At 46.0% G+C, this 19,312-nt stretch overlaps 6 protein-coding genes across 6 annotated transcripts; 3 read left to right on the plus strand and 3 right to left on the minus strand.

The window, feature by feature from the left end:
- Nucleotides 1–159: 159 nt before the first annotated feature.
- Nucleotides 160–1,694, minus strand: CTRU02_215358 (uncharacterized protein; the record flags this gene model as incomplete). The annotated part of the gene is made up of 2 exons (XM_036731550.1): nucleotides 160–797; nucleotides 854–1,694. 2 exons carry the CDS (start codon nucleotides 1,692–1,694, stop codon nucleotides 160–162), a joined length of 1,479 nt encoding a protein of 492 aa, XP_036576759.1.
- Nucleotides 1,695–7,500: 5,806 nt separating this feature from the next.
- CTRU02_215360 (uncharacterized protein) lies at nucleotides 7,501–8,161 on the plus strand (the record flags this gene model as incomplete). Its single annotated transcript, XM_036731552.2, has 2 exons — nucleotides 7,501–7,782; nucleotides 7,850–8,161. 2 exons carry the CDS (start codon nucleotides 7,501–7,503, stop codon nucleotides 8,159–8,161), a joined length of 594 nt encoding a protein of 197 aa, XP_036576760.2.
- A 726-nt stretch (nucleotides 8,162–8,887) lies between these two features.
- Nucleotides 8,888–9,705, minus strand: CTRU02_215361 (uncharacterized protein; the record flags this gene model as incomplete). Its single annotated transcript, XM_036731553.2, has 2 exons — nucleotides 8,888–9,243; nucleotides 9,303–9,705. 2 exons carry the CDS (start codon nucleotides 9,703–9,705, stop codon nucleotides 8,888–8,890), a joined length of 759 nt encoding a protein of 252 aa, XP_036576761.2.
- Nucleotides 9,706–12,702: 2,997 nt separating this feature from the next.
- Nucleotides 12,703–13,317, plus strand: CTRU02_215362 (uncharacterized protein; the record flags this gene model as incomplete). The annotated part of the gene is made up of 1 exon (XM_036731554.1): nucleotides 12,703–13,317. The coding sequence occupies one exon, from the start codon at nucleotides 12,703–12,705 to the stop codon at nucleotides 13,315–13,317; it is 615 nt and encodes a 204-aa protein (XP_036576762.1).
- Nucleotides 13,318–13,525: 208 nt separating this feature from the next.
- Nucleotides 13,526–14,720, minus strand: CTRU02_215363 (uncharacterized protein; the record flags this gene model as incomplete). The annotated part of the gene is made up of 2 exons (XM_036731555.1): nucleotides 13,526–14,563; nucleotides 14,622–14,720. 2 exons carry the CDS (start codon nucleotides 14,718–14,720, stop codon nucleotides 13,526–13,528), a joined length of 1,137 nt encoding a protein of 378 aa, XP_036576763.1.
- Nucleotides 14,721–15,244: 524 nt separating this feature from the next.
- Nucleotides 15,245–16,211, plus strand: CTRU02_215364 (uncharacterized protein; the record flags this gene model as incomplete). The annotated part of the gene is made up of 2 exons (XM_036731556.1): nucleotides 15,245–15,977; nucleotides 16,042–16,211. 2 exons carry the CDS (start codon nucleotides 15,245–15,247, stop codon nucleotides 16,209–16,211), a joined length of 903 nt encoding a protein of 300 aa, XP_036576764.1.
- Between the last annotated feature and the right edge of the window lie 3,101 nt (nucleotides 16,212–19,312).

The following is a 19,312-nucleotide window of genomic DNA, read 5'->3' on the forward strand; positions in this document are numbered from 1 at the left end:
CCATCTGGAAGCTAATGAGAGAATCTATTTACTCTTATTCAAATCAATTGGATACAACCATGTTTCGGGTGACCTATGCCTTCAAGACAGAACCCATCATTCAATACCTCGTTGAAACCGATGGCGGTCAACGAAGGGTTTTCTTACAAGCTTCATGGCTTAGGATGTCGGCGCGGAAACCTCTGTAACTACTGGTGCCAGACCCATCTTGCTGAACTGTTTTGACAATATATCCTCCTGACCCTGGGAATTGAGTGCATCCTCTTTCTTTTGTAGTAAATCCAGCAAAAGCGTCTCGACGTCAACCGCCAGCTGAAGAAAAGCGGCGACCGCGTCACCTACGTTTAGGTCAAACTGTTTGCGTGGCCTCGTTGATACCGTTGTGACGAGGTCTGAAATATTCTTGAGGTTCTGCCGTAATATCTTTACGAGAGGTTTGTTCTTGGATGCTGCGCCAACTGCTTGAGTCGTCTTGGCAACAAAAAGATCAGTTTCGGCGCCTGCTTCCCTTAAGGCAGCCTCATTCTTCCAAGCTACAGAGTCAGGCCAACCCCTCTTTTTTAAGCGATGCATCTGTCCCAGTATAAGGCTGGCATCGTTACACTTTTCGCTCAGACCACTGTTGAGCAGGACTTCATACTGCTGGTCTGTAGAGACGAGACGACTGACGCAGGTTCTTATGTCGAGAAGTGCTTCCGAATAGAGCACTTGGTACTCTGGAATATATCTTGAGCTGCTGCGCCAGGGTTTGCTCTTACTTGGGGTCGCTGGTGTGGGAGATCTTGCAGACGTGTTTGCTGGGATATTAAGTAAGCATTAATACGCTATAAATGCAGAGTTAATGCGTTCTTACCAGTATTTGAGATAGATAGGCAACGAAGTCTCAGTATATCCATCCATGCCATTTCCTCCCAATCACTCCTATACATGCCGCAAACTTCAGCCCCTATCAAAATTTGAAGCTGTCGCAGTATACTTATGTGAGAGTGGCGATTGATGGCGAAGCTGGGGTGGAAGCCGTTGACCCTAGGAATGGTGACAAATCCACGTTGCCCTTCTGGTCGAAGCTTCGCCTGAATAGGCCGCTTCGGCGTGCGCCCGAACTGCTCCCCAACCCCAAGGTTCTCAATCAAGTAAACTCTTGAGTTATCTTTGACTTCACGGGCCCTTTTAATAGGCATAGGTATCTTGCCTGCACATAGCAGAACGTCGGGCTCCTTGTCACAAATGACTGAGGCTGACGTGCGAAAGGCGTTCTGGAGCGCAGCATCGTCAACTTCGCTTATTTCTCCTGAAACGTACGGCAAAAGGTCAATGACAGAAATGTCTTTACGAAAGTCGAGACTCCCACAAGATACCACGTTGAATATGTCTTCAAGGGCGCGGAAAGTCTCACAGTCGTCAATGACGGCGTCAAGGCCCTTTTCGAATGGGTGGTTGTGCCGAGGCTGTTGCAGCATCACAGCAATGCCACCCTTGACTGATGGACCAGCCATCTCTGCTGTGACTTGAATCTCGGGGCGAGGTAGCTTCAGCAGTTGGCCTGCTTTCTCGATACGGGAAACATGTGTGGAAGGGTCGGTCTCATATTTTCGGACGGGCTTGGACAGCCGTCTGATCCGATGGTCGATAGCCACATTGAGGCAGATGCTACTGGTCTGTGTATCTGAAGCCATAGTGTTTTCGTTGATCATCCCAAAGCAGCAAGGTTGCGTGTATTCAGGTGCTACAGATGTGTTTATTGAAAAATTACAGTACCTGGAATGCCGAACTTATTGTATTCCGTTCAATCAGTGATCAACTTGGGAGCTCAATTCTCGTCTTTTGCGGCGGAAACGGCACAGCCCCTCACGAGGCATACTCAGCTCACTGCTTGGCATTTACTGGAATGAACCTCAGACTCGTGGCCTGAGAATCTCGTCCCTCAATTGGCCGCGAGACTTCAACGTCGCCCAACTCTTCAGACACACGCAACACCCCTGCAGAACACGATGGGGTCAATATTGGTTTATAACAGGAGGTGATTGGATGACAGAATCTAGCGTCAATAGCGCGGCCGTTTCCGTGCAAGCCACCAGCTTGGCTTCCATATCTGGAACAAACCGCAGTTGTACATCTTTTGAAGCATCTTACGGCGTATCAGCTGTTGCTGGGAAAACCCGATTCCAACCTTCTCGCACCTCTACTGCAGCCCGAACTTATCCGGGCTACCTGCTAATTGAAGGCAACAGCATGCACGAAAGGCTTTACACCCCGGCATTTCGCGCGACAGGCTGCATCTTCCACTTACCTATACCACGCACGGCTACAGAGCAACAACATTAATGATTATGTACGTTGGCGTTTCACCCATCATCCAATATGCAAACCAAACGACCTCGTATTTCGCATCAACACTAACCATATGCTACACCTCTATTACCTATTTAGATCAAAATATAATACTTCCTGAATTGCGAATGAGAAAATGGCCATCTCGCCAGGCTTACAATATCATCATGTCACATCAAGTTTCCAGTCCTTTCGATTCACAGATGTAACACCTCAACGCGCAACCTGCAGTTTGTTATTGTGGAAGTTCCTACTTTAACATGTTTGAGCAAGATTAATTCTTTTCTCTTGTTTTCTGAGACTGCCTATATCAAACGGACGGAAAAAAGTCTTACACAATGATCTCTTCACTCCCGGTCTTTCATTTTAGCGCATGCAAGAACATTTGTTTCTCCTCTCAAACCTCTCCATCATAGCAGAATCGCATTGACTCAGTCCATATGGGGTCCCCCACAAAACCCCCTCTGTCCGGTTTCTTCGGTCAGCTAAACTCACCATCAGCCACGAAGGCTAACCAACGTAGGCATCGCGCTAACTATAATGTTTACGCGTGACTCGAGTCTGTGTTTGCTCCAGATGAGTTGTTTTATACAAAGAAACTAGTGGTTTACATGAAATAATGGGCCGAAGGACAAAGGTATGGAGGATAGATTACGAAAACTTCAGTCAAGAACGGGTAGTTGTGAAGTAATGAACTTCCCATATGACGGGGGGACAATTTGGCCAAAGACCAGTTTTGATGCATAGGTTTATATTGCAACGTGATGACCATCACTTAATGTGGTTCAGGACGGCTTTGAACCTCTTTCCTTACGTGTTCCAGCATTGTTAGTTTCTCAAATAAAACATGTCACCCATGGTAACAGTGACGGCTGCATTTGCTGAGGTTGCATTCATCGCATCAAAGTCAAGTTCCAATGTGACAGCGAGAACTATTTATATGAAATCAGTATTGTTACAACAGTTTGATTCCGGGTTGAAAGGGGTCAGTGACTCTCCAAGCTGCTCGCGGTCAGCCACTTAGGCCTCATCTGGTTAGTTTAATTGTCTGCCGACTTGACAGGGAATCGAAACAGACATATTTCTTCCAAACACTTCAATCCACCATTCTACGGCTTCTAGATCCCTTCGGAAAATCCTGTCTCCCTACGACTGTATAGGAAGGTCTATGACAATAAGAATGAGCTGCGCGGTTCATCGTGAGAATAAGGTACTGTGATCTAGTCAAGCTGACAAAGTTGATGGCGAATGAGACAACGTGAACAATGGAAAAGAAAAGGATAAAGATAATTGATGGATTCGAAGCCTTCATGTATAGTCGCTCTTGAGGCAGAATTTCAAATCCATTCAATTCCCAAAACTCGGAACAAGGCCTCGTTCACAATCTCCAAAATGCGCTTGAGGTAACTTTTATATGACCATTTCAATTGCCATGGAGAGAAGCATTTTTTGTATTATGTACACATTTGGAAATTAAGAACCTATCAAATGCCATCTGCGATTCAGAGCCAGGAGCACATTCGCGTCAATGGTTGAGGAACAAAGGAAGTTTTATTGAGAGATATCCTGCGTGAGGATACACCAATGATTTGGGCAACGAATGATGCGTAGTTAGTAGCAGGAGAAAGTATTGGGGGGTCCCAATAGCTGAAAAAGGAGAAGTCTTATGAGCCACCATTCTATGTACCTAATTGTTAGTGAATTTTGCAATGTCCTCGGTCGGTTTCATCTATGGTGAAAGGGCAGCAGTGAATTAACAGTTCCCGCCTGTACTGTTGGTTGCACTATATGAATGCCTTCTTAGATCTCCTTTTGTCTAAAGAAGAACTTGGGCCTGAATCCTTAATGTCACCCTGCTAGGCTGTTTCTCCAAAATGGGAATGACACCTTGACGGTATGCGCTAGGCTGATTTCTACAAGCTCGACCAGAAAGGGCAACATGAAGATTTCCTCATGCCTATTTAAAAGTAGAATTCGTTCTGCTTCAGAACATGGCCATGCTGTGGCTTATGATCAAAAGCAAAGGGCTGTTGTCAGAATAGTAAGTTTTCAACCGACTTTCACAGTAGAGTTCACCTCCTTCTGTTAAGATTCCACATTCAAAAGGCAGGTTTCAAGCCAAATGTCTGTATGTTGAAGAATCTGAATCCATACCTTTACAGCTCTATTTATACTGTTGATGTTCCCACCAAGTCAGTCTTGGCGCCATATACATGGCTCCGAGACGGATCATCTGCCGCTGCATCTCTTTTATGTCCTCAAGCATGTATCCACATTAAACCTGGATGTCATGTCGTAATTGACGAGAATGTGGCTTGGCACCACCAACAGGAGTCCTCCTCGAAGTGGACTCGTGCCCATAAAGGTCCTCACGATGTAAGATAAACATGGCTTGTGAGCCGATTACCATCGACAATCGTAATTCTTAAGCCAAATGCATTCATAAACCAACAATAATCTCTTTAATCTGAGCGGAGTCTAATCAATTTAACTTTATCTCTTAACTAGTACGTTTACCTTGAGGTGCAACATTAGTTAAAGTGTCAAGAATCCTCCAGAATTTGGGCTGGATATATTGATTCGATTTTGTCCCTCTACACCGTGAAAACGTTTTTTTGTCTTTTCAGCCATAATTGACGTTGCGATGCGATTTCCGTAGCACCAGTCCAACATAAGTACGAGTCCAACATAGGTACGGATACAACTATTGGGAATCCAATAACAGTCAAAATTAAGAACTGAACAAGAGGAACACACAACACGGATTAGTGGAACGAATAGGTCTAACGATAGCGGTAGGAAACATAGGTGTAAGCTTCTTTTTCTTCCATGGAGAATTCATCAGCTTAGTATAACAGCTCCGGAAATGCAGATAAGCCTAAACCCAGCAAGCGCCTGTAGGCAGTCCACCACAGAACCAGGCGACTCAGGCCGCCCCACCGGCGGAATGCAATTCCATTCTGCTACTAGCGTCGCAATGGCGAGTGCATGTGCTCCTTGTGCTGGCTGCTGGAATAAAAGAGACATGTCAATGCGACTAAATCCTCATCAAGCGCAGCTGAAGAGGGTTGAGCAATTACAAGGCATCGAAGAGGCTAAAAAGTACATTCTCGCTGCGAAAGAATCGCTCTCGGCTACCCATCACCCTGCGATCTCTACGACTCATGACGTCCTCTCCCCAGTCACAAAGCACTTACCTGACTTAGGGACTGCATATAGTGGCCCTGGAAGAGGTGCTGCTTCTTTAATCCTCACCGAGAGCCCGAAGGCGTCGAGTCTTGGAAACGAGGACACGCAGCTCATGCGCCGTCAAGCCTTTGAGAAAACTAAGAGAGATCTGAGGGCATTTCACAGAAAGCTAAGAACTGTCTTGGTCCCATCGAGAAAAAGTCTTTTCAAGAAATATTATCTGCCTAGGAAGGCACTTGAGAGGTGGCGTCATCAAGTCGACCGCGCAAAAAGCGACACAGAACGTCGGTGTTAGATACATGTACTTAGGTAAAACGTCGCGAGCTGAAAGTTTGATGATCCCTGTTTTGAAATCAAAATTGATAAGCGATGATTGTATTTAAGCTGTACTGATATGGTGGTCTCTATGTCAAATCATTTTTGTGTATTTTGATGCAATTCGCAAGTACTCCCGCAATGACGGTTTACTGGGAGGTGAGGTACCCCCAGTTAGACCAGACAGATTTTAGAACCACTCAATAACCAGTTTCTATTAGCAGGGTTGACCAAAAACGGTCTTGTATTATCATCGTGACTACTATTTCTAGAGAATGTAGTTGTTGTTCCAGTAGTTGAGGTACCTTACCACCGTAGTAAGAGTATTTGTGACAGTCAGAAACCTCAAAATGTGCAAAACTGCGGCCAAAGCCAGGGCTTTGCTCAAAGGAGTATCTCATAATCCTCACAGTAAGCTTTGCGCCAAAGAATGTCTTTTCAATGCATCCCAATAGCGCTTGCCCATATCGTCCTCAATTGTATCCTCCGCAATACATACCTTAAGTTAATATCACTCACAACACATAGGTAGTCAAATGAATTGTTTGACTGTCTGGAGCGTGAAGACAAATGCCACAGGATGCCGTCGATTTATTTATTTTTGGTGCCAGACATTTGTCGAGTCTCTGAAGGTCTTTATATCCATGGCCACTAAATGAGACAGTGTTCCCAGGACTTGTAACACAATTTTTACTTTGCTAAGGCAATAAAAAATACAACATGTTCAGCAATTAATCTCCAAGACTATTGATCCTAAGAGGATCTCCAATTCCTACCATCACACGGTACTAGTAAATCTCAATGCTATAAGTCTAACGGTCATGTTGATGAAGAACGGACTAGTCAGTGTAATACCTCATGGGTTTATTTCCACTCATTTTTACTACGTCTTTGCTTGGGTAATAGGTAGGTCATATGCATGATGTGCCCCATCAGCTAGCTGCCTTGCTGGTCCTTTTTGCTAAGATGAAAAAGAAAAAAAGAACAAGATGAAGAACCCCATGTAGTATCAAGTTGTATTCATTAGAATTACGTCTTGAAATCAATTGTTGGATTACTGCAGCTGCCACAAGATGCACCTCAAATTTTGAATTTGAGCATTTTGGTCGGCAAAAAACTCACCGAAACTTGCCCCCAGGTGGTTGTTGCCTCTCGCGGGTATGGAGCCGTTGCCTCATCACGCTGTGATAGATATCTTCAAAGGCACAACGGAGAGCTGCCACGTAACAAGCAGGGGTATTGTTAGGTCTGCATGCAGATGGGTGGAGTTTTTGTTCGGCGTGGATGGGTACGAGAGGCTTTTTGAATCTGGCGGTGAGTTAGCTCCCTAGTGATGCGCCAGAATGGGTGGCGACTACTACTTGCTGTTGGCTAAAGGCGTTCCACAATGACCCGGCCCCTACTATTGTGGATATAGGCGACATCTTGTTTGCTCCAGAAGACTTTTCCTACGAATGCTTTCAACAATGGGGCCAAACGTATGTTCTGCATTCGCTTATTTTTGCTGGACACGTTGGACCTTGGGCACACCGGCATCTAGGGGCTGGTACCCAAGCAAAATAAACACCCCAGACCATGACCAAAAGAAAACTTGACGATGCAAACGGTAGTATTCTCAACATAAACAGACACGCTGTTACATCCGCCGAAGACACAACATCGACCATGACGAACGTTGCAAATGAATCAAGTCTCCACTTGAAGACCCTGAAAACCAATGTCCCCAGCGAGTATGCCTCTTCTGCCCGAGTACGGCAGTGGCTCCTCCAGCATCTCGAAAATCGCAAGGTTGCCCTCGTAAATGGACCTGAAGCTTTTGTTTGCTTGTGGAATGGCGCCGAGCTGCATTCGTTGCATCCAAACCATATATTTGGTTCTCTTATCTCCCAAGGGGTTGCCCCGCAAACTGCTCACCATGTGGTTGGAGACGTGATGGAGTGTCTGCAGGTAAGGAATAGCTTTCTTAAACCTGGAGACTGTTTCTTTTCAGCACTCTACTGACATCGATTCCAAGGACTACCGAGCGAGACGTGCTGCTAGCGCAGCTGCTGGACAGGTGTGGAACTCTGAGCCAGAGTCGGAACCGGAGGCACAGCAGGAAGAGGCACAAAAACGTCCCGAGTCTGGGGGCGAGCAGCGTGTCATTGACGAGGAAGCAGACCGTGAGGCTCTTGTCAAACAATTCGAGACCCCGCGCAGCTGGTATTCCTCATGGTTCACTGCCAGAGGAGGCGTGGTTGCTGCTGGCTTTTCACTTGCTGCTGGACTCGGCGTTATGGCGTGGTGGATGCTCAGCCCGCCTTCGAAAAAGGAAGAAAAAGAGTAAAATTATTTCTTGCATGTTGATGAAAACAAACACTTATACCGAGTGTATAAGCCTCAACTTTTGAGGACATTGAACGTTTGAAATGATACACACGCTGGCTTTTACCGGGAGAATAATCGGGTAGGCGTTAATAGGAAGGTTCATTAATATTTCGAGCCACTCCCAGAAAGAGACCTCTGCTATTCTGTCTGTTAACCATGAGCCCATTGTTTCGAGACTCTACCATAGAGTTCTTGTAAAAGGCCATTGTGGAGTGGCTGTGTAGAGGACTGCGTTGATTGTTGAGCTTAACACTACTACATGTTTTAACCAATTACATTTTGAGGCTACAGATGTAAGCTTTCAAATCATAGCCTGTCATATCAACTCTAGTGTTTATGGTGTCGGAGCGTTTTTGGTACAATGCAGCATCCAAATGGCTGTGCTTAAGTCCAGTGCTCATCCTGTCTTCGGCTTCAATGCTTCGAGTTTAAATAAATAATTCTGTCCCGCAATAGTTGCAGGGAAATTTGTAGCTTGTGATTGATGCTGTAAAATAAAAAGCCTCCTGAGAAAGTCATGGTTTTATTAATACTACCCTCCTTACAATCAGTCCAAAGCAGATGAAGGCGAATGCTTAGCTTAGCTCAAGAACGACGTTTTTTTCCAAAAGGTCTACGGATGGGTTTAACACAAGCTACAATCCTTGCCATTCAAGTTTCCAAACCAAGTAATTTGAGGGTGTAATTACAAAAATGAAGTAATCGAAACAGAAAAAATCAATGCTACTACAACCGAGCAGACTGGCCATCTAGCACGGTGCCCTGAACTTCGTCTAAACCTCCCAAATGTATCGGGTGTACGACTGCCTGCCACAATGTTGTTGGCACGAACACATCTAAAAACACTATGATTTGTGCTAGTCTCCCCATTGCCATATTTATATGTGAGGAGCACAGGGTAGACATTGGTGAGGGCCTGATCATATGTATCGCGTACCCAATCTTCTGAGCTATTGGAATATGGCCCCCAACCGCCGAACAAATCGATTGAAGGGCCATTTTGGGTCATGTTTTTATCACTAAGCTTAAAAGTGAGGTCCCCTATCCAAAATTTTAGCCTTATGAAATGAACCGAGCTGGTTGAGTCAGAATATCCATACTTGAAAGTGGAAGTGGGGACCTGAGAACATCATGACAACTCTTTGGCGTTTCAAAACTGGCAACTGTGGTACACACCCTGTCGACGGAGGTCTCTCGGATGTCCTTGATGCAGTCCGCCGAAATGACTCCATTGCAAGATCCGTCGACATCCTGATGGAGCTTTTCCAAATCTTGCACTGACCACCCGTTGGTCCACCAGACGAACGAACAAATCTTGTAACTCTTTAGGTCGTCCTCTGTTGCGTTCACATTTGCAAACGGGTTGGCCGGGCCTTGAAGGGTAATCATAGAGGGAAACGAGACGGAATTGCTGTCATCAGGATCCGTGATATTTGTCGCGACGGCCATATTGATGCTCCACCCGTTCCCTTTGCCATACTCGTCATCGGGGGGGTCCAACATTGGCTTTGTTACGTCAATGCCATAGATAGGCCAGCTTCCGGTTGCATTAGGATGCGACACGGCCTCCTCAATCGTAAAGTTGTCTGATATAGCCGCACTGCAGAAATGGACGGCAAGGAGAAGTCCAAACAGTGGTTGCGATAGAATCATAGCGAAAACGGATCTTGCGGTGTGTGCTATTGTAATCAATTGAATCGAAAAAATAGATTGTCGTCTTCGGGTCTACTGGTAATGATGCATTTGTAGTATTCCAGGCGCAGCGCTTTAGTTGAATGACTTTATCGTGTGGTGTGAACATGGCAACTATTGTATTTGAGTACGTCATCGGACGGCTTGGTTCAGCATCTTGTTTCAGTCCCTTTTGGGAATCAGAATGGCGCAGATCAACAGCTAAGGAGTATTAGTTGCCCGACGGTGGTGTTGAAGGATTCCTGCTAGGGGCTGTGTGGTTTCTTGGCTGCCATTTTGAGACAATAGACATAGCTGTGCCGTTGGAAGAACGAAAAAACCAGGAATGGTCAGAAAACGAAAGGGCATGGCAAATCCGCATTCGTACGATGGCGATCTTTGATGCTACATTTGCATTTCATTTACGCGCTCCGAAGCTACAGCATCTGGGATATGCACCAGTTTACTTTTAAACATTCCAAAGTTCAAATCGATAACTTTACGTTACTTCGCCGTTAATAATTGTTTAGGGCCCTGACTCTGCTCAATGATAATCTTCGCTGAATAATGCCAAGCTCATCCGTCCTTCTTTACGAATAGTTTTCATGACTCTCAGCAGATTTGTAATTAAATTCATATAGTATCTTTTAGAGCTTCTTTCGTGTTGAGTTGTTACTGCTACTGCAAGTAGAATGCCACAACTTAACATAGTGCGTCATACTTCAAGTTATGACGCACTTAAGCTTGGCCTCCTTATCAGAAAAAGTCTGTCTTCAATGTAGTAAGACTACCGAAGCGCCACGCCGTCTACCCCTAAGTATAAGACGCTAGTCCAAAGTAAGCGCAGCTGTAGGCTAAAAAACAAGGACGATCTAGAAGATCATTTTCTTCGCTTGTTTTGCTGCTGGCATTGCAGGCTTTTTTTCTCATTTCACCAAGCAAACAGGGATTTCATAAATGGGATCCGCTGGATGGCATTTTAGTATTGCTCATGTCAGCAGTTTGGGCCTTTGACATGCTGGTTCTGAGATTTTCGTAGTTTGGCTCAATTCTGCTACAAAACCTCTGGAAAATTTGCGCCCTTGCCGCGACTTAACCCTTTTTGACTGATATAGGTTTGACCTAACAATCCCGAATGCCAAATTCTTTGCAGAAACATTTAGCTGTTCAAATCTGTGAACAGTTGCCAGCTTCTGTCAGCGGCTTTTTACTTACTGCTAGGCTCAACCCATTTATTGATCTTACTGTGGTTACATGAATACGAACAATTAGCAAAGTACACTCCAGACTTAAACGGAAACAGCTATTTTAGATCGAAAACATGTTTTGTTTAATCAAAATGCCAGACATGGAGTTGTATGTAGGAAAGGCGGTGTTTTACTAGAATTTATTCTCAACGTGCTGTGATTAACTAAGACTTCGCAGGATCTTCGTTTCAAAGGCCAAACTAGCATGGCGTTTGCCGCCAACGGAACTACATTGTAGGGGGAATTGTCATTTTTTGCAAATTGATCCGGCGACAGTATCAAGACATATCTGGGTCTTTGCAGCAAACTGTCATATGCAAGTGATTGTCAGTTGCTTTCCGCAGATGAAGAATAGCGAAACTAGAAGCCATTGAAATAAGTATTGAATCTGTCCGAACTACCTTAGGTCTATTCGTTCTTTTTCAAAACCCTTACCTATGTGTTTGTAGTATTAAACACACTGAGTTCTTTGTGTGGCTTTGGCTGGTGCTTGAGAGTTGGTATTATCATCATGATCGATGGTAAAGGCGGCGGCAACAGTGAGTACCTTATAAGTTAAAATGTTGTAGTGGAATGATAACAAAATTTATTGGTTCTGGACACTAAAAAATGCAGCTGTATCTTATGCCACATTGCAACCACCATTGCTAGTGGCTATACAAGGTCCAATGTGCTTCAATGAAAAGTAATCCAGATGCATCCATAGACGTTAAACCAGTTGATCGCCACAGGATTTGTTTCAATCTTCTTTGCAGATTTTACAGTATGCTGTCATGGCCATTCCGATGCTAATTCCACTAGTTAATCGTACATCCACACGCCAGGGCTAGATCTAGACCATCCTGGTTCTTGAAAAATCTTTCAAATCTATCAGATTGGTTTATCATGCAAGTTAATGGATTTGAAGAGGAAATGGCGTAAAATAGAAAAGAAAAAAGAGGTGAACAACCGGAGACTAGAGCGATAACGCTGTTATTTGCATAAGAAATCTAATAAAATAGCACGGTCACTGCATACGAACCGATCGAATAGCCTCGACTACTTAGCGTTAATGCGCTTCAACACCACGAATGTGCGCACACACACACGGGTTCAGCCGCAACAACCCTGGATTGTAGGCTTGGACGACCGCATTGACGCAACATTGGCCGATGGCTTGCTGTTGCCGCTTAACCACCCCGCGCATGACTCCATGAGGGCTACGGTGACAACCGCATTGAGAGCACCTTTACGAGCTAATTTAGCTTCTGAACAAACGCTCGCACTACGCGCTTGAAATGATAACAAGATACGTGAATTAAGGTGTGAAGTCGGCAAAAGCGTTCCGAACGGCATGAAAATTCGCTGAAAGGAGCGGGGAGCTACAGCAACCTACCCATAGAAGAATACAAGCTCTTGTTATGATTGTTGTTGTTGTTGTTTGACTGAAAACAGTGGGTGACCTATGCTGACAGACAATTGTATAAATTAATGGTTTCCTCATTTCCTCTTTTATCCCCCGTTCGCTATACTCTGATTATATCTCCTTCTCCCAGTTGCAAGAAAGCCGAAAACTACTCATTATTTTGATCTCTCAATCGCCATGAAATTCACCATTGTCGCTATCATCGCCGCAGCCCTGGCTGCGGCCTCCCCTACCGCGAACTACCAGCGTCGCAAGACCTGTCCTGCCAATGGGACGCTGCCCCCCAACTATGTAAAGCCATCAATGATCGTAAACGTGTCAAAAAAACTGCCCAACGTTCCCTTCGGCAAAACCCAGAAGCCACTTATTACGCCTGGCGACTTCTGCGCTATTTTCAACTTGGAGCTGCCACCATCCGCCACGGACAAAATCTGTCAGCTTGTTTTCAAGTTTCCTGACAACAAACAAACGTCAAATCCTTTCTACTACCAAACCGGCAAAAACGGAGGACACTTTAGCTTCACAGGCTACGCTATCGGCGCGGGTGCCACCGCCAAGACAACGTATAAACAACAGCCCGCGGCGGGTCCGAATCCTCCCAGCCCGCCGGCCGTCTTGGCACCCGGAAATGCATATATCATCAACTCTGCGCCTTGCGGCTTGCCTGCCGGCTTGACCAAGCCTGTCACAGTCAGCGGCATGCTGTGCAGTTCGGACACTACGTTCAACTTTCTGAACAGCGATGCAACTTGCCCTATTGGATTTTTCGTTGAGCTACTGGATATGAATTAAGGAGCGGGTTATGGAACCATGACTTTATGAATCCGTTGGTCAGTTTTTTTGGAGTATGAGGACATGCCGTTTGAGTAAAGGTTGTATAAAGTCCATTATTTCAGTATTTACATAATTCTTCAATTCGTATTAATATTTGTACACAAGTAAGCCTGTATGCGCTACATTGTATGCCTGGTGCGTCTCTTAAATCACCCCTTATCTAGCTTTAGGCAGAGAAAGGCGGATTATTATGCGATAAAGCCTTTACGAGCCACTCAACCAGCCGACTTACGTATGAAGCGTTCCATCTTGGACCATCACCAAAACAGGTAGCCTTCAGCCAAAACTTATGGATGAAGGTCTCCAGTAGTCTTCTTGCAGGTACATCTGTGCCGTCATCGCGGATGGCAGCTTCAAGCCGCATGAGCTCCTGACTCTGTAGCGATTCTGTAACAACCTGTGCTACTTTTGTAGAGTTTAACCAATCGCCTAAATCTTGGCCGGCCAAATGACATTCTTTTTCGACGCTTTGCCGTAAAAGAAGGGCCGAGTCCTTCAATGCCGTGAGATTATCTGCCTTGCAATAACCGACGCGATAAAACTCAATACGCGCCTCAGCGAGTGCGAGGAGAAAATAAGGACTACATAACGGGAAAACATTCCTGAACATATCTGCAAGTATAGGATGATGTTGAGCGACAGATGCAATTCTGCTGGGTTGCTGGCCAGCGAGCTGGTAGATGAGGCTAAGACTTGTTTCGGTACAGTACCAATAGAGCTGAGCCGCGAGAGTTTTCTTGTTGGGTCCCAGATAAGGCTCAATGTCTAATGGCGGGTCCATCATACGTTCGGGGCTGGTAGGCAAGCTGAAGAGGCCGCAGTTGAGGCGAAAAGTCATTGAGCTGGGTTGTAATCCAAGATAGTGCAGTGCGGCTGAGTCGGCTTGCTTCTTGAGCAGTACTTCTTGCCGCTCCAGCCCGGGCGACATAAAAGCTGGTGGTGGTGCAGTGGAAAGATCAGCAGTCGTACTGCTGGTATTCGAGGGTGCGCTATCATAGTGGTAGAGTTCGGAGGAGACACCCGCCGCAGCGGCGGCTCTGTGAATCGCGGAGCGAAGAGCCGGGGTGTCATTCCTTTGAGAAACTTTCACGACTTCTTTGATGCTTTCCTTGAGTCGCGCATTCTCCTCCTGAAGTTCACGGAATGTCGTAGCTTGACGAATGCGAAATGCACGCTGGGAGAGCCTCGCCCGTTCCCTCCTACGCTATATCCGTTTGTCAGCATCCAAGTATTGCATTTGTGACCCGAAAAGCGCCATGTACCTGTAACTCAGCTGCCGCATTATCCATTCTGTGTTCGTCACTGGTCTCTAGGATTTGCATGTGTGTGCGGAGCATCACCATAAACCGGTTCGGAGTCATTTGTTGACAGGCATCACGTAACCGGGAAGACTACTCCGGACATTTAATTCAAGGGGGCATGTAGCTTTGACCAGGTTCTGCCAAAATAAGCTGGCTTTCAAATGGTTATTGGCCCGGAATAACACATATTCCAGTCCAGTATGGAGTGCTCGGAATAATACCTGATCTGAAACACGAACCCTTCGCTAACCGAATCCTCCAAATCATAGCTTGAGATCCGCCTTTAGTCCCAACCAGGATTAGACCAAAGTCACCCCCTATGGCTGGTCGTTGGTTGGTATTCAAGCTGGTTGGTAGCGGACAAAATCCATCCCGATCACGTAACGTGAGTAAGATAGGCTGGGCAGAGACCCGAAGTCCTGTTTGCGTGACCATGCTTTAGAGAGAGCGCAAGCAAAAGGACAGACGTTAATATAAAGGGAAACCCTTTTCGAACTATCAATTACAATGTATTCACCTTCAATGACAAGTTTTACTGTTACAATCACGATTTATCCCATTCACTTTCAAAGACTCCTGCTAAAATGGCGGACGATATTCTCACAACACCTTATCAAACATACCATCGTAAATCGTACGCCGCTATCGATCCCACTCAACCAGCGCTGTCCACCAAATCAAAATCAGCAGTGGTAACCGGTGCGGGTTCGGGAATTGGAGCAAGCATCGCCGTTTCCCTTGCCAAATCCGCCATCTCGTACATAGCTCTTATCGGGCGTCGAGAGCATGCTCTTCAAAAGACCAAATTAGCCATTGAAGCTGTCTCCACCAGCACCAAAGTATACGTCTACACTTTGGACATCACCGATCCGACCGCAACAAATGAAGCGCTCAATGCTTTCGCTGAAAAATGTGCAAGCGGCAAAATTGATATTCTAGTTGCCAACGCGGGTTCTTTAGGACCTTTGAGCTCGATACGGGACGCGAACCCGACGGAGTGGTGGAACGGATTTGAGATCAACATCAAGGGTAACTTTAATCTCATCCAGGCGTTTCTGCCCCGGGCAAACACCGCCTCCGCAATAATCCATATTTCGTCGGCTGCCATCCACGGTCCGTATTTCCCGAAAGAATCGAGCTACTGCGCATCCAAGATCGGTGCAGCAAAGCTTTTCCAGTACGTGCATTACGAACACCCAGAGATATTTGTGCTCTGTCTGCAACCTGGTCTTGTAGGGGAGACTGAAATGTCCGCCGGGTTTGAAAACATTGCGAAAGGCATGCAGATAGAGATGGCTGACTTGCCATGGGATGACGGTAAGTCCCAACAGCTGGATGATTTTGAACTTTCATACTTACTGACTGCATCTTCTTTTATAAGCCGATCTCCCTGCTGACTTTGTCGTCTGGGCTGTGAGCTCAGAAGCGCGCTTCCTAAATGGTCGGTTTGTGTGGGTTAATTGGGATGTCAATGAGCTCAAGGACGACAAGGATACGATTTTGGCCAATCCGACGAAATTTACACTGGGTCTAATTGGAAGCTCCAGTTGAGATTGAATGCCAGCGGCAACAATGTGTATGTATTTTGGGATCATTTATTTGGTGGTATTCTTGGATCAGAATCATCGGATAGTCACAAATGCGACTCATTAATAAATAGGATCATTACAAACTCCCCAAAAGCACGCAAGGAAGGTCCTACTAGCACTTGAGTTCAATTCCAGAGATTCACATGTTCAGGTTGCAAATAGCATCTCATCTAGCAAATAATTATGCTTTCACAATGCAAAGACCACGATTTCGGATAGAACTGTTGCTAGTTGTACCACGGCTCTTAGCTTTGGATCAACTAGGAACTATGAGTGGTGTGGAACGAGATGTGGTCATTAAATATCTATTAACACAACCCACTTGAGTGCTATGAACCCTGGTTCAAGTCAGAGACGTTCATCAGCAAAAGTAAATGATCAGTGGGAGGCTTGAACTCCCGACCTTGGCATCACTCAACATATCTGATGATATATTAGTACCACGCTCTAACCAACTGAGCTAACCGACCCGCTTTCGAGTTGTGATGGTGTTTCCTCGTGTGTAACCAATTTAGAGACCTCTGGCAAAATTGCGATGTAATGTGGGAGACCATCGGCAGAAGAGAGGACCCTATCTGACAAGCCCTAGTGAATGGGTCCTTTGGAAATATCCACTGGTGGTGTGGCCCACTTGGATGTCGATGGGTTGGTTGTAACATCAAGTTAAAAGAGTGTGCGGATATAGCAGGTAATTAAACACTATTTCGTCTTGAAATTCTTGAGTTGTAGATGCAGAAAGGAATAGACATTCTTGGCTATGCGTCAGCGTGTTGATTAGTCGACATGCGGCAAGAGGTAGACGGATATTACAGAAGACTAGCTGCGTAAAGACAACAAGGACACTGGAGTAGTAATTGCTGGCACAAAGAACTCTTAGGCATAATGAAGTTAGTAAATTTCTAACGCGCATAAGGCACCTAAAAACTGGTTTGTTTCTGATCAAGACCACCATACTTCAAACTCTAAAGTCGGCCTCCTTTCAAAATCACATTTCTACTATCGTCACCAGCTTCTATAATTTGGTTGTTCTTTACGCCAGCTGCCAACTCACGCCAATTCTCTGTCGTGTATCTCATCACGTCTGTGGCCCACATGTAATCCTGCCATTCTTTATCGCACCACCGGTCTGCGCGAACATCATGCTCGTTAGCATGACGGATGGCTTTGTCTCGCTTCTCTTGCTCCGGGCCGTCGGGTAAATGGAGGCTGTGGCCCGTGGCTAAGGCGCTGGAAGCAATCCTTTCTGCACGTTCTTTTCGAACGATCTCATACACGCCCAGTGCGAGCGAGACATTCGATGTGCATGTCAGGGCGGTTGCTATTACAGCGGCGTCTTCGATAGCGTTTGCGGCTCCTTGGGCGACGTAGGGAAGCATGGGATGACAGGCATCACCGGCGAGTGTGACACTACCCCGAGACCAATATGGTAATGCGGGAAAAGTATCCAGTTTCCACTCCAGCACCTCTTCCTCGGCGCAGCATAGCCAGGCGCGAATCGCGGGGGACCACTCTTTATAGAAATCAAGCATTGCTGCTCGATTTCCTTTTGCGAACCAGACATCCTCTCCATCTATCGTTCGCCCTAATGGTCTGTTGGCCGTATGTAGAAGGACGAGGTTGTACATGGTGTTCTTTTTAACAGGATATCCCATGACGTGGCCGCCGGGTCCCATATAGCGAACAGCTATATTCTGGTCCAACATGTCGAGAAGCTTCTCATTATGTTGTACCTTCTCACGGGAGATGAGCAGCCTGTATGCCGCATCAGCTGCGGGAAGTGGTCCGTCTGCAAATCCAGCTGATTTTGCCATTTGCTTCCTCATCATGGAATGAATGCCATCAGCCGCAATGACGATATCCCCGGTAAGCCAGACACAATGGCCTGTTGCGAGACTCTCAACTTTCACCTGAGGAAGGAATGATCGATGCACGCCCACGACAACTTGTGATGTGCGCACTTGGCAGCCAGCTTCTATAGCGGCTTCAAGAAGAATACGTTGTAGATCTGCTCGATGAATGGCACCCATGGGAGCTCCGTATTGAAGGTCGACTGATGGCATGATTGGAAGCGAGCCAAGCTCCTCGTCACTATCATATCGTCTGGACAAACATATATAAGCTAGTTGCATATACACAGTACCCATATATGGGCCATTGAAGGGGAGAAGCTGAGTCAGATGTAACAGGAGGTACCTATACTCGCTGCCTCGAGCAGCACAGAAATGGTGCATGTTGCAAAGCTTACCTGATGCTGACTTTAGACAAAAGAGATGTGTGCTCCATCACTTTATCTAAAACACCCAATCGGTGCAGGATCCTGGACGCGTTTGGGGGTAGCTGTATGCCAGCTCCCACTTCAGAGATCTCAGATGCCCTCTCAAGGATCGTGGCAGTGTGTCCTGTTAGCGCCAGTGCAAGACCTGCTGATAGACCAGCGATGCCTGCGCCAACAATGATAATGTTGAATGGCCTCACAGCCTTCCTATTGGTGTAATCATGTGCGCTTTGGGGGGTATTCATAATGTCAACTGGGTAATTTTCCCTTGAGAAATATGCCGGGATCATATACTAAGGCCTGAGTTACTAGTTACTCTGGCTTTATATATCATCAGTCGGTATATCATCGGAAATCAGTGGTAAAACAATGTTTCCATCGCTCCAAGTCTAATTCTAGTGATCACCACAGGCTTTTACTGAAATCAAAAGCTGTTTGGTCTAGAGTAATGCCACTAGCCTCCCCAATCCACCCATGCCCTTACCAACTCCTCTGTGCCGATATCTGGAACTTGGCGTCCATAGAGCAGTATGCGCGTTGGTGCATACGAAGATTTATTTCTCAAAACGGACATAAAAGTAGGCGAAGAAGACATGGGCTGGTTACCAAGACCTGTGTAAGACCCTAGTCTCCGTAGACAATCACAACTGTCGGTTCCAGACATCACATGATGTTTGCCATCGCTTGCTATTATTAGTTGGCGCTTTTCTCGGTGGGACTTCCCAGCCCAGTCGGGCCGCAAGGTGGCGGCATGTGGCCTCGGAAGGCGAGCGTAAGGCTTTCATTTA

Source organism: Colletotrichum truncatum (assembly GCF_014235925.2).
Source record: "Colletotrichum truncatum strain CMES1059 chromosome Unknown Contig_0015, whole genome shotgun sequence".
Taxonomy (NCBI): domain Eukaryota; kingdom Fungi; phylum Ascomycota; class Sordariomycetes; order Glomerellales; family Glomerellaceae; genus Colletotrichum; species Colletotrichum truncatum.